This window comes from Grampus griseus, assembly GCF_964374135.1.
Source record: "Grampus griseus genome assembly, chromosome: 3".
NCBI lineage: Eukaryota > Metazoa > Chordata > Mammalia > Artiodactyla > Delphinidae > Grampus > Grampus griseus.
In genome coordinates this window covers 61526151-61541192 of record NC_139019.1, presented here as the reverse complement: position 1 = coordinate 61541192, position 15042 = coordinate 61526151, and the positions used below count along the sequence as shown (strand labels likewise).

Genomic DNA, 15042 nt, shown 5'->3' with positions numbered 1-15042 from the left:
CTGTAGAGACAGAAAGTAAATATACTTGCCTATGGCTGGAGAGGGAGGGGGGAATGTGAAGTAACTGATAAAGGATGCAGGGTTTCTTTCAGGGGTAGAAGATACAAAAATATTCTAAAACTAGAATGTGGTAATGGTTGTACAACTCTATTACTACACTAAAAACATTTAATTGTACACTTTAAATGGGTGTGTGGTATCTTAATTACCTAATAAAGCTGTTAAATGAATAATAAATTTTTGTGATTTTTTTTTTCCTAACATAGAAGCAAACATGTTTTTATGATGATGTGAATGATCCAGTAGAAAGTGATAAAACTAGTGATGTTGGAGAGGAGCAATTCAGCAAAGTTCTTAAGTGAAAGTACATGGAATCTACTGCACAAATAGAGGGAATGGCTTTAGATAGAAGCACAGACAGTTCATCTATAAGTAAAAGGCAGGAAAACAGAACACATGGGTATAAACGCTGGTAGGTAGGTAGACGTGACAGTGGAAGTCTGTGGATGTTCTCTACTGGTTGCTTCAATTTTCTCAGTGAAATAGGAAGTAAGGTCATCAACTGAGAATGAGGATAGGAGGACAGATTTTAAAGATGAGGAGAGAAAAAAGAAAGGTGAGGAGAGAGAAGAAGAGAGTGGACAATTAAATAACTAGGACATTCAGTACAACTTAGAGCTGGTTATGAACTAAAAATGAGGCCATTCAGTATGTTTACATGTGTTTCTCCATATTTAGCTGCAAGGTAAGGGCAGAGAGTATACAGAGTTGTCTTTAACCAGGGATTGGCTTCTAGACAAAAGACTTATGTCAAAGTAAGGGGGAGAGGGGAAGGCAAGGGAGTTGAGAGTACATGGAGAGTGATTATGACAACTGGATGTGGAATTTAGGCTGAGAGAAGACAGTAAGATGTAGATAAAGGGCAGTGACATAGTAGGATCAACAAACCAGAGGTCCTGGTGGAACTGAAAGATGTGTTGAAATTGAGGAACTAGAAGAGTAACTGAAAAGATACAAGAAGCGGGAGTGAGTGACTTGAGATAACATGGAATGCAAAAATCAATGGAAGAGATGAGGTTAAGGCACTGACAGGCGGGATGTTGGAAAGATCACCACTAAGAATTCAAAATAGGACAGTGGGGACTTCCTTGGCAGTCCAGTGGTTAAAACTCCACGCTTCCACTGCAGGGGACATGGGTTCAACCTCTGGTCGGAGAACTAGGATTCCGCATGCTGCGTGGTGTGGCCAAAAAAAAAAAAAAAAAAATTATGACATTCAGGAGGAGTTCCCTGGTGACCTAGTGGTTAGGATTCCGGCCTTTCACTGCCATGGCCCAGCTTCAATCCCTGGTCAGGGAACTGAGATCCAGCAAGCCGTACAGTGCGGCCAAAAAAAAGAAATACATAATGGTGGATGGGGATAATAGAGTAGGGAAAAGATGTTTTTAAAAATTAGAAAACAGGAATAGTGTTGGAAAGAGTAATAGTGAACCAAGAACTAAAATTAAGAAATGAAAACAAAGAGAAATAAGGTGTAGTAATTCAGAGATCAGTAGATGACAGCCACAATGAGACCTGGGACCCAATTATAATCTGATGACATGAGATTCAAATGATGACATGGGATTTCTTTTAGACAGGAAGGAGGAAAACCATCTAGAAGCAGCTAGAAACAAAGACAATACCTACCGCAATTTTATGCCCAGTTGTCTGAGAACTGTGAGAGAAAAAGCAGCTAGTTTTGGAGAAGGTTACAGGGGAAGCAGTGTCCTCACAGAAAGGCCAGTTTCCACAGAGCAAAGGATAAAACATTCAGAGAAAAAGATAAAGATAGAGGGGATTTTGATGAAGTTGGACTCTGACTTCCAGAAAGCACAAGTTTCAGGAATTAAGGAAATAGAAGGGTTCAGACTAAGAAACGTGCAGTGCATCATGAGGATTAAAATCCAGGAGATGAGGAGGAGTCTGGGGCTTCTTGTAGAGAATGACATAAACAGGAGTCAAAGGCATAATGAGATTAGTTCTGATAAACTTAGGGCAGTCAAGTGTTGAGGGTAGGGAGGGCTAAGTGTTCTGCAGGCTCCACTTTGGTCCTTTTAAATGGGCATGAAGAGATTTGAAGTTATACAGTCCTAACCCCAATGTGCCATCTTATTCCCAGCATGGCATACAAACCGTAAGGTGAACCTCAATGATTCTACCCTCCTGGTGTTCACGTCTTAATATAATACCCTCTCCTTGAGTGTATGCAGGACCTATGACATGCTTCTAATCGACAGAATTCAGTAACAGTGATGGGATATCATTCCCTTGATTACATTATGTAATATAGGGACTCCATCTTAGTAGCAAAGTGTGAGAGACTCTCTGCAGACTCTCTGAAATAAGTGGTCATGATGTTGAAGCCTGTGTGGCAAGAAACCATGCAGCCTCTAGGAACTGTAGACAGCATCGATGACCTGAAGGTGGCCTCCAGCGGAAAGCTGGCCAAAAGCTGGGGCCCCCAGTCATACAATCACAAGGGTATTAATTCTGGCAACAACCTGAATGAGCTTGGAAACAGATTTTCCCCAGTCAAGCCTCTGGATGAGAATACAGCCCAGATCACAGCTTGATCACAACCTTGTGAAACCCTGAACAAATGACCCAGTTAAGCTGTGCCCGAACCCCTGACCTACAGAAATGATAAAATAATAAATGTGTGCTTTTTCAAGCTGCTAAATTTTTAGTAATTTGTTACACAGCAATAGAAAATGAATATACCTAGTATGAGAGGTTCATCTTGGCCCATTAAAGGAGGGAAGCCAGGCATTATGACCACACACAGTGTCTCTTTACTCCATTCAATGACCAATAAATGCCCTAAGGGAGGTGGTCTCAATGGGGTTGTGGGCTAGAAAGTAGATGACTTTAGCTGGAGCAAATGGCACCTTAGAGGATAAGATTAAACAGATACTCTGGGGAAGAAGTCTATGGAGACTCTCTACTTTCTGCTCAATTTTTCTGTAAACCTCAAACTGCTCTAAAAAATAAAGTCTATAAAAAATTAAAAATAAAAAAAGATAGTCTTAAGTCAAATCATGGAGGCCCCACATGGCACACTACTATGTAGACAATGCATCATCAATGCACACGTTTCTAAGGAGAAAAGACCTAATCTGAACCTTGCCTTAAAAAAATAATTCTAGTCATAGTGCAAAAAACTGATTTGAAGAAGAGAAACTGGAGACAGGTAAGTAGACAGGTCATTGTATTATCTCACATGAGTACCTGAATTAGGACAGTTTAGTAGGAATGAAAAGGACAGACAGGTAATATCTCCTGGAGGTATAAATGACAGGACGTGGCTACTGATTAGATGTAGGGAAAGAAGCTGTTTGAGCCAAAGACGACTCAGGTACTTCCAGCCAATGACACTAGAAGAACAGAAGGCAATAGTTATCATTAAAATAAGACAAGAAACAAAGAAGACTGGTTTCGGAAGGGACAGATAATGAGCTCCAAGACAGACAAGAAGCAAAGGAGAAAGAAAAAAAGAAATGCGTGCCAAGGGAAAAGAAAGACAGATATTACAGTACAGAAATTGCTTTTGTGGTATTAAAAATAGGCAAGCTACCACGTACTATCCAGTCAGTGCCTGGAGTTAAAGTTTTATCCATTTTCAAAACAAAAGCTGACATCAGAAATTATTTATCTCAACATCTTCCTCTCTGCCTCCACTGTTACACATTGAAGAGAAAAAAAAAAAAAAAAAAAAGATGCCCAGAGACGTTAGATGGCTTGTCTAAAGGTACCAACTAATTAGTGGCAAGGCCTAGATTAGAATCCAGGTCTTATGACTCTAAGTCTATTCCATGTCCTGAATTAACTTAGTCAGAGGCAGTTCTTACTTACATAAATCATTTATCTATGTCCTTTATGGTCAGAAATGACCACTTGAGCATGCCAGTACTTGGAATTTTCTTCTCTTGGTTCTTCTGCAGATCTTGCTGCTTTATATGACAGAAATCATATATGTCAACAACTAGCAGAACAGAAAAGGAACCAAGCAACCTATTCCTGAAGAAAAAAAATATGACAGTAAACTAGGCCCTGAGAAACATCACTAAGGATTTTATCAACAGCACCACACTACCCCACACACACATAGGTCTCCCTATCCCTGTACTTCAACACCCGCCAGAAGACATCCTGTCTGAAGCCGTGAATGCCATCACCAGTGGCTGAAACTAGTGAGAATCAAGCTGCAGTAGGCATTTTAAACTGTTGCCTAATTTAAAAGGAAAATATTCCCCCTAAATACATAACAGTTCTCAAGGATGAGCTAATTCTTCTAGTAATTTATGCATTAAGCCTTAGAGGGCAGGCCAGGGAAGCTACCCACCAAGCTCAACATAATTCCAGTGGTAAAATGCATTTTGAGTTCAAACAGAAGAAAATTATTTCATAACCAAAGACTACCCTCCATTTTATAGCACATCTCAATTCAGACCACCACACTTCGACTGAATAGCCTTCCAGTATACTGCCAACAGACTAAGTCTAAACTACGTGGTGTTTTATGAGGATTCCTTTCTCTGAATTTATAATACAGAATGAATTAATATGTAAATTATTAAAATTATTTAAATATTTAATTGTTACTTTCCTTAAAGTTTCCATTCAAACAGAAAACTAAATATAAAAGGAAACCTAATAAAAAACTTAAAAAGACAGGAACTTTCTAAAATCTTAAGGTTATATGCTCATTCTGCTGAAGGATCTTCCTACTTGACCTCAAGTAGCTCACCACACCCTTCTGCAACAACCTAGAAGCTTCATTTTCACAAATACTTTTCTAAGAAAAATATGGATAACAACAATCAACTAAAATAGTATCTGGACTGAGTTCTGACATATCACTTACATCAATTATCCAAGTACGTCTGCTCTTAGAAAATAGTCACAGCTGCAAAACCCAGTGGGGGGGGGGAGTGGTGGGACAAATTTCTAAAATCATACATATATGAAACAAAAGAATTTTGAATTTTTAAATTATTGCATCTGTATTTTCCATCATGTAAAAAGTTCGGTGGAAAATGCCTAAGTGCTCTTGTAACAATATTTTTCCTGGTTCTGACACTATCTTACTCATCAAATCTAAGAGAAGTGTTTCGTTGTAAGCTGGCTTTTCATTATTGCCTACCTACTCTCTTTCAGAAAACCTTTCCTTGACTGTAAAGTCTCAATATTTAGAACCATAATTTACATTTTTGTTTTATCCTTCCTGGATATATCTAATTCGTGTAATTTTTTAAAATCCCAATTACGTGAGAAATTTTCCATAGACCGGGACATTATCTTCTATTTCTTAGGCATCTGTCTCTAAAGACAGCACTAACAAAATGGAAAAGGCAAAAGCTTTACAGAAAAATGATGAGTTACATAAACCAGTTCTGCCACTTACTAGCTGGATGACTTGTGTCTAAGATTCTTTATCGGTAAAAGGAAACAAAAAATATCCATTTTGAACGCTGTTATAAGAATTCGATAAGATAATACAGGTAAAGCACACGGCACAGAGTAGACAACGTGTTGAAGAACATTACTACTTCTAAAAAGAATAATCTAAAGCTGCTACTGTAAAAAGGTGAAACATTTTTTGCTAGTAAAATCTTCCAAAAAATTATATAAAAACCTCCCTTTATTCCTTACCAACAATTTAACAGTCTTGTTCCCATCTCCACCCCCCCAGAAATTATCAAACTACATATAGTGGAATAAAATACACCGGGCTTTTCTTTTTCTCCCTTTCAACTCCTACCAAGTTGCAATCTCATACATTTTCACAGTTCACTATAAGGTTGACCCATACGACACTGCCATCTTTACATGTCAAAACTGGTCAACTTATTGGCCATTTCACAGGGTTCAATCTGAAACTGACATGCTCAAAGAACACTTGATGATCCCAGCCTGGGTTGCAGCTGCTACACATAAACAGAGGCTGTTAAAATAAATGAGGGCTTTGAAATAAAGTGAAATTTTAAAGTTCACTCTTATTTTAGTGCTTTTACTTTGTACAAAGCTCTTCTTAAAACTGAAAAGTTAATACATTTTGAAGAAATTTCCAAGCAAAAGCCTACACGATCTTCTAGAATTATTTTCTAGACTATGAAAAACATGCATCAGGAAGAGATGATCAAGTAAGGATCCTTATAATGACATGTAAATCCAAGCACGTAACTGAAGAACTTTAATATCTTTAAGAGGATGACTAACAGTTCAAGAGCCAACAGTGTTTAAAATGAGGGGCCTCGTGAGTGTGATATTTGAGCTAAAAACTCAAATACAGGAGACGACGTTATTTGCCAGAGAAATTTTGAGGGAGAATTCTCAACAGAACCTACCTTCAGTAGTCCTCAAAACTGGCTCACAAAAAAATCATCGAAAGTGCTAAAGCAAAAACAAAAAACGAAAGTGCCCTGTGAGAGATTAGAGCCCTAACAGATACAGTAATAAAGTTTTCCAGGTGCTTCTAATATGCATTCAGGGTAGAGAACCCTGTTCTTTAAGGGTTTTTTCCATACTCCTTCATTTTATAAACCAAGACTACATTTTGAGAAGAATATGCTCCTAGGCCAGGTTCCACAGGTTCTAGTCTACCAGAGTAGAAAGCTAGTCCTATTCAGAATCACCTAATTCAAATGACAATCATACAAATATTCATGGTACAGTTCCAGACGAACATCTCTCTTTGTAAGAAAACATCACCCTGTATTACCATGAAACTAACATGTATACCAAAAAACCTCTCCTGTTTAAAGAACTGTAGTAATTTTAACATATTAGAGGGGTTATTAGCAATTTAATTTGTAGAACTATCATGGTAATTTTCAATTACTAGGAATATTCCTTCCTGTTTTAATAAACTTGCTAAATTCTAAATAAAACACTAACAGCTTATTTTATATAAGTTTAACCAATCAACTAAAAAGAAACCATAATTGAAATATAAATCCTACTTAATTTCCATTTTAATATTTTAAAGTAGTCCAATTAAGAATAGTCTTACTGTTCTAGAATCCGAAAATGGATTGTATTCATCAAGTCCTGGTGGGACATTTCTTGTCACTTGTGTAACTGATGGGTCCTGGAATAAAATTCAAAGGAGAAAAAAAAGATTACTTATCCTTTAAGATACAATTATGATATTTACAAAGCATTTGCTTTATCTGTCCTTTTGGTCACCCAGCAAAGCTAACAGAGGAAAATAAAGAAGATTATCAGATTTACTCAGTCCCACTTCCAGAAAGTTGAAATTTAAACCCACAGCCCTCACACTCTCAAAGAAAAACAAATGAAAACTGGGTTAAATGCAAATCAGCTGCTAGCTATTATTTAAAGAATGAAAATAGACCACCTCATAACAGCTGTGTGGAACCGATTGCACAGGGCATCTCAGCAAATCTTGAGTAAACCCATCCTTTCCTCTGGGCTCCACAAAGAGTGCACGTTCCCCTTTTTTAAAAAATAATATCTTCAGTTTTCCCCACTGCAGATTTAAGTACCACGATACAAATCAATGTCATGTACAGGCAACATCTAGAGCATTCAAGATTAAGCACCTCTCAGTTGTTTTATTCTACTACAGTACTTCCCCATGACTGTATTTATTGTTCCACATGATCCTAGACTGTCTCCCTCTTCCAAGTATAATATATTACCACATTATCCCAGCTTTTCAAATCTTAGTACTAGGCTTTCATATAAGTAACTAAATCACAAAATCCTAGTTATTCTATTTCTCTTGACTGTGAAAGTAAGACACAAATATAATGACCATCTCAACAAAATCAACTACATAATTAATGTGAAAGCCATTTGCAAACCATAATATACAGCCTCATCAGCCTTCACATCCCTAGTCTCAAACTTTCACATTCACCAGAATCAAATAAAACACAGATTGCTGCACCCCACTCCCAGAGTTTCTGATTCAGTAGGTCCGGGGTGGGACCTGAGAATCTGTACTTCTAACAAGTTCCCAGGTGATGCTGCTGGTCTGGGGACCATTGCTCCCTTGTCTGCACTGTACATTGTCCAATCCATCTTCCTCAACACAGTCATCAAAGTTACCTTTCAAAAATGTGAAGCTAATCTTGCCACTCCCCTCCTCCAATCCCTCTCCTCTGCCCATTATCCATTTCAGATTTTTAGAGACTCAACTATAAAATATACATTCCTCAAAATGAGATACAAAGTTTCCAACTAGCCCCTGCCTACCTTTCCAGCCTTATCAACTCTCTTATAACCACCCTCACACCTTGCCAGTCCTTTCCCTTAACCAAACAAAACAAGCTACTGGGCTTCCCTGGTGGCGCAGTGGTTAAGAATCTGCCTGCCAATGCAGGGGACATGGGTTCGAGCCCTGGTCCGGGAAGATCCCACATGCCATGGAGTAACTAAGCCCGTGCGCCACAAATACTGAGCCTGCACTCTAGAGCCCACGAGCCACAACTACTGAGCCTGCAGGCCACAACTACTGAAGCCCACGTGCCTAGAGTCCGTGCTCCACAACAAAAGAAGCTACCACAATGAGAAGGCTGCGCACCGCAACGAAGAGTAACACCGGTTCCCACTAGTGAAAGCCCACGTGCAGCAACAAAGACCCAACACAGCCAAAAATTAATTAGTTAATATTAAAAAACAACAAGCTACTATATAAAGAGCCTCGAACTTGGCAATAAGCAATTGGTAAGTATAAATTAAAAGTACAGCAGAGATGAAAAAGTCTTTAGGCCTGCTCAACAATAAAATGGGAAGGGGGCAAAAAAAATCACTCTACCTCCTCTCAGGGTTACCCTCCCCAGTTTATTCAAAAATGAGTAGGAAGATTATCAAGAGGGAATGTATGCATCAGGGGGAAAATTAAGAAAATAGAAACATGAATATTTTCAAATACATACATATGACAATACAAATACAAATACATCTATATGACAAAGTCCTATGCAACTGAGTATTATGCAGTTGTAAAGTGGTGTAAGATCTACATGCTATGGAATAGTGAAAAAGTAAAGTGCAGAATAATGTAAATATAATGTTGCCTTTTATCCACAAAGGAAGATAAAAATGAATGTGTTTTTATTTTTTAAAAAGAATAAACCAAAAACAAACAAAAATGATTGCCTATAGGGAGAGGAAGAGAACAGTGAGCAGACAGCATAAACTTGGAAGCTAGACTTCTCTGAATGTACCGTCTTTTATAGTTTTTCCTTTGGAACCATGAAAATGTTTTCCACAATTACAGAAGAAAATTAATTCAAAAAGAAAAAAGGGGGGAGGCAAAATGTAGGGTCGGAAAGATGGATCCTGCTTAGCCAACAGTCATGCAATCAATGTCATTCTCTCAATGCTACTTAAGTACAATGAGTTCCAACTTTCATACTACAAATACATATATCCAATTATCAAGTGTCCTAAAATTCAAATTCACATTAAATTCTTTTTTTCTCTAATCCTACATAAGGTACAACTTAGTTCTAAAGAGGCCTAAAATGAAATCATTCTTCCAATTTTCTACTTGTGACTACAATAATTTAAATGATCTTGTTTCCTTTTAGATTCTAGAAAAGTTTAATCCAGGCTGAAAGTTAACTGGCAGTTTGCCAAAATCACTGTCTCAAGTAAACTGAGTTCAATTCTAGTCGGTCTGGAATTTCCCCTAACATAGTATTAGGTGACCAAGCAGTAGACTATATGCCAAGAATGATCTAGCCAAGAATGATTTAGGGGGCTTCCCTGGTGGCGCAGTGGTTGAGAATCTGCCTGCCAATACAGGGGACACGGGTTTGATCCCTCGTCTGGGAAGATCCCACATGCCGTGGAGCAACTGGGCCCATGAGCCACAACTACTGAGCCTGCGCGTATGGAGCCTGTGCTCCACAACAAGAGAGGCCGCGACAGTGAGAGGCCCGCGCACCGCAATGAAGAGTGGCCCCCGCTCGCCGCAACTAGAGAAAGCCCTTGCACAGAAACGAAGACCCAACACAGCCAAAAATAAATTAATTAATTTTTTAAAAAAAAAACCTCACTCATTAAAAAGAAAAAAGAATGATTTAGGAAGATAAAGAACTGATATCTCTGAATTATCACATAATTAACATTTCAAATTAGTTTTTTTTTTTTTTTTTTTTTTTTTTGCGGTAGGCGGGCCTCTCACTGTTGTGGCCTCTCCCGTTGCAGAGCACAGGCTCCGGACGCGCAGGCCCAGCAGCCATGGCTCACGGGTCCAGCCGCTCCGCGACATGTGGGATTCTTCCCGGACCAGGGCACGAACCCGTGTCCCCTGCATCGGCAGGTGGACTCTCAACCGCTGCGCCACCAGGGAAGCCCTCAAATTAGTTTTTAATAAATGTAAACAGTGTTGAGGGAGCTATAGTCTCTAAACTGGGAGAAAACCAACAAAGCTGATGATTTAAGTAATAATGAATGATCTTTCAATGCCTATTAAGTATTGAGCACTTATTTACATTATTTCCAACCCTTTCTATGATCCTCCCTGGTGGATGGTATTGTCCCATTTTTCAGAAAAAGAAGCTATGGCCTTAAAAAAGAAACTTCCTCAAGGTTAAGTAGCATATATCTGAGATAAACTACGAAGCCAGGACTTCTAATGCCTATATATACTCTTTCCATCAGATATACAAAAAACAGTTTACCACAATCATAACTTTATCCAGAGAAGACACAGGTTGAGCTCGTTGCTTATTGATTCTAAAACTTTAGCAGGAAAATCTCACTTCCTCTCCAACACAACCAAATGAAATTGTTTTAACTGTTAAGTTGGTTGCTTCTATGACAGTGGTTCTCAAACTTCACAAGCACTGGAATCACCTGGAGGGCTTGTTAAAACCCAAACTGCTGAGGCCCACTCTGAACATACCTTGATGTGCAGGATGGTGCCTGAGAATTTGCATTTCTACCAAGGAAAGCATTCTGACCTGGTCTTATTTTATTGACTTAGAGGAATGTACTAGACTTCTGTATTTTACTAACTTTCAAGAATCAAGACATTCTTTAGAGTTTAAATATCCTTTTTGGACCTGACTATCCATAAAGTTATGTCATTTAGTCAAGCCGGGGCTATTCTGCTAACCCTTTAGTAAGCAACTTAACTCCATGGTCATGTTTCATTAAAAATCAAGATGCATTAAAGAAATAAATGTTTTTTCAAAGAAGAGAATAAGGAAATATTTTACATCTAGCATAATTAGCTCTTTTCTATCTTTAATCCAAGTTTCCTTACCAAACCCTCCAGGGCTGTGCACCTTCACTGTATTTCAATTGATTTCCTCCATCATGCTTTATATGTGGGACTTTCTCAATCACTGCCACATATAACCACAGGAAGATTCCAACCTGGCAAGAAAGTACTTTCACCTTCTGCTAGACATGAGGACATTAATTCAATAATAGTTTCTGCAGGGAACTAAGATCCTGCATGCCACCTGGCTCAGCCAAAAATAATAATAATGGTTTCCTCAATAAATATTTCTTGTGAATAACTCCAGTCTCTTCTCTGTATATATATATATCACCCTCAAGCTAAACAGTAGGCTAAAAACAAAAAAGCCTACATGGATGACTGTGTACAACCGTACATTATGTATCCACTTACTGTATCTGCTAACACTTAATAGGTTTGGGTTTCAACATTAACATTCAAAACTTTGTGTCTTAGGTACTCGTTCTAAAGCAGAAAAGAGGACTAGGTCTAGGAATTAGAAACTCTGGGTTCGCTGGAAATGACTAGCCTCTGCAACCTTAAGCAAGTCACCTAAACTCTCAATTGTCTCATATGTAAAATAGGAGAAATATGATAGATGACTGCCCTGGTCAGTTGCAGCTCTGAAATGTTATGCTATAGACTACAAGTCTTTTATTGTTTGGAAAGGTGACTGCCTGTATTCAACCCTCCCCATCCCACTAATGAAAAGCTGTAAACATTGAACAGGCATTTCATATTTCAACGTGACTCCGTTTTTTCATCAGTAAAATGCATCACATAGCTCATGAGCTACTACATGTAAAATGCTTAATACAGTTCCTGCACATGGAAAACACTTGTGTGATAGCTAAGGCTGTTATCATTATTACCAACAAAATAAGATCAAACAGAAAAAGCTGTCCATTTTTGAATGAGGTATCAAGAATGTACAGAGCATCCTATGTAATGAATAGGCCAAAAAACAACCACAGCCACCTTCTGAGGAAAGCAATCAGAGTTCTCCACCTAGCCTTGTGTCATGTGACCCCAATAGCTTAGCTACATGTGAAAGGATGAAGAATGGGCCTCTGTGCCAACGGCAGCCATTTTTAGAACTGGACATGAGGGAGCCTAGCAGACCCCAACAGAAGTGACTCTATATTGGATAATAACTAATCAATCCAATTAGAGCCTATTTGAATAAGAGACATAAAGATTGTACTATAATCAGTAGCAGCAGCAGCAGATGACACTAGTTCATGGTATAAAAAAAGACAAATAGAAGCTAAGTCATAAGAACGTGACCAGAAAAGCGGCAGTAGGTTCAGCACCTGAGGGGAATGGCATTTACTAGAGTTGCCAGTGAGTCACCAAAGCAAAAAGAGGGCCAAGGGAGTTACTGCTCTTCTAGTTGATGAGGAATGACTGGTGTTAGAGGAGTTTTCACATGTTCCTATAGATCCTCAGAAGGGCCTCAGGAAGAAGGGAAAAGGAGGAGGAAGTGTCAGAGGGGCAGAAGAGGGGAAAAATGCTGGCAGAGATCAGCCCCCTAACCTTCACTTGAATCAGTGAAGCTCAATTTTTATGTTTTATAAATATTGATTTCACCTGAAAATGGTTTCCACGGCTTGGCAGGAGGGAGGTAAAGGGCAGGGGCTATGGATTGAGTAAACACCTTGTTAGCTCTCAGAAACTGTTTCATCACAGCTGCAGAGATCCACTGTGTTGGGCTTCCTTCCCTCCCCAAGAATCCAAAACAAACAGACCTCCATCACCTGAGGTAACCTGAGTGCATCTCCATGCCTTAAAACCAGAACAGGTGGAACCAATGTTCTTTGCCATTTTGTATTCCATTAAAACTTTATGGAAAACAGTTTATTGCCATTAACTACATTTAAATAAAATCTTCTGGGTGAGAAAGATTTTAATAAGTATAAATATTTTCTGATGCCTAGTATACACACTGATCGCAAACATACTTACTGATCCAAAACTGCTGCTCAATCACTTTTTTTTACTCAAGTATAGTTGATTTACAATGTGTCAATTTCTGTACAAAGTGATCTAGTTACACATATATATATTCTTTTTTTAATATTCTTTTCCATTATGATTTAGCATAGGATACTGAATATAGTTCTCTGTGCTATACAGTAGGACCTTGTTTTTTATCCATTCCATATATAATAGCTTACATCTGCTAATCCCAACCTCCCACTCCATCCCTCTCCCAACCCCCTCCCCCTTTGCAACCACAAGTCTGTTCTCTATCACTTCTTAATTTAACTCTAATTTCACCTTCTCTCCCTTCCAATTTAAAAGAGAGGGAGGAGAGTACAACTCTAATTTATCCTTTATTTTTCGTAGTGATAGATATTCCCCACAGTTCTAAAGTTTAAGCCAACTTGACAAAACCTATTTTAAAAACAACAACAACAAACTTCTCTTTATATACGTTTCATCTCTTCCCATCTTTTCTCAGGATCACCCTATCAGTTACCCTTTTCTCTCATATGTTCATCTGCTTCCTCTCAACAGGATGCCTCACATCTACATTTCAAGTCTCAATCATCTTTAAAATGCACACAAGCAAAGAAAACCAAAAGCATTCCTTCAATCATTCTCAAGCTACTATCAGCCCCCTTCTTTCTTTCCACTTCTCCAACTCCCAACCCACACTCCCTCCCATTAGTTGCCAGTTTTTTTCATATGTAAACTGCAATGGCCTTCTTACTGTTCCCCCCAATCTTCTGACCCCTTCCCCAACGTATTCTTCACAGTGATCCAGGATGAGCTTCTCAAAATACAATCTCATGTCACACCTACAGATTTGATGAATGTGAAGAGAACATATATTAAGTTTGGTTTCTGCTCTCAATAATCGAAGAGCATATTTTGGGCCTATGAAAATTTACGAATCTTTGGGAATGGACGATGAATAACTGGTAAAATCATTTATTGGGATAGAGATTGCAAAGATGGGTAAATTCTTACCATCCACATAAATGACTGCTAAGGCACGAAGACAAGCTTTAAACCAGTGATAACCACTGACATTTTTATCAAATACAGCTAAAGCCCACTACCGCTGTAATATTATATTTTACTCACGTAGACCTTTGCTATATAACGTAGTGGCCACTAGCCACATGTAGCTCTTGAAATATATCTAGTCCAAATTGAAATGTGCTGAAAGCATAAAACATACCATGTTTTTGACTTCAAAGCACAAAACAATGTAAAATATCAATAACTGTTATGTTGATTATGTGTTGAAAGATATTTTGTATATACGGGGTTAAATATATTATTAAAATTAATTTCACCTGATTTTTTTCCATATGGCTACTGCAAAATTTTAAATTACATGTGGCACAAATATTTGCATTCAACAGTGCTGATCTAGTCATTATAATTTATTCAAGAATGGCTAATAATTTCACTTTCATCCATTTGGGCAAATTCAGTATGTTACAAAAAGGAAAACAAACTCAGACTTAAAGCTAAATTCCCTCGAAGTTTTTCAAAATACAAAAGATGACAAGAGACCTGATCAGAAGTTTTCCAAGCCAACGTTCTTATACAACACGGTAGCAGACTTTCACCATACTTTTTCACTTTCCTCACACTTTTTCACGATACCAGAAGACAATAATTTAAATATTTTTTAAAATTCAGAAAAAAAATGAATATTTACAATTCTATCAAGGAAACCTATGGGAAATTGAAGACAGCTAAAGCCAAGACAGACTGAAGGAGAAAGAATTCATCTAGTTTAGCACAATACTAGA

General features: G+C 38.2%; 1 protein-coding gene across 1 annotated transcript in view; it reads right to left on the bottom strand.

Annotated features, from left to right (window-relative positions):
• SCAMP1 (secretory carrier membrane protein 1) overlaps positions 1–15042 on the bottom strand; it is a 102422-nt gene that overhangs the window by 71461 nt on the left and 15919 nt on the right. The window contains exon 2 of the mRNA XM_082651904.1: positions 7055–7132. Coding sequence (XP_082508030.1) covers positions 7055–7132 — 78 coding nt within the window. The remainder of the gene's footprint in view (positions 1–7054; positions 7133–15042) is intronic.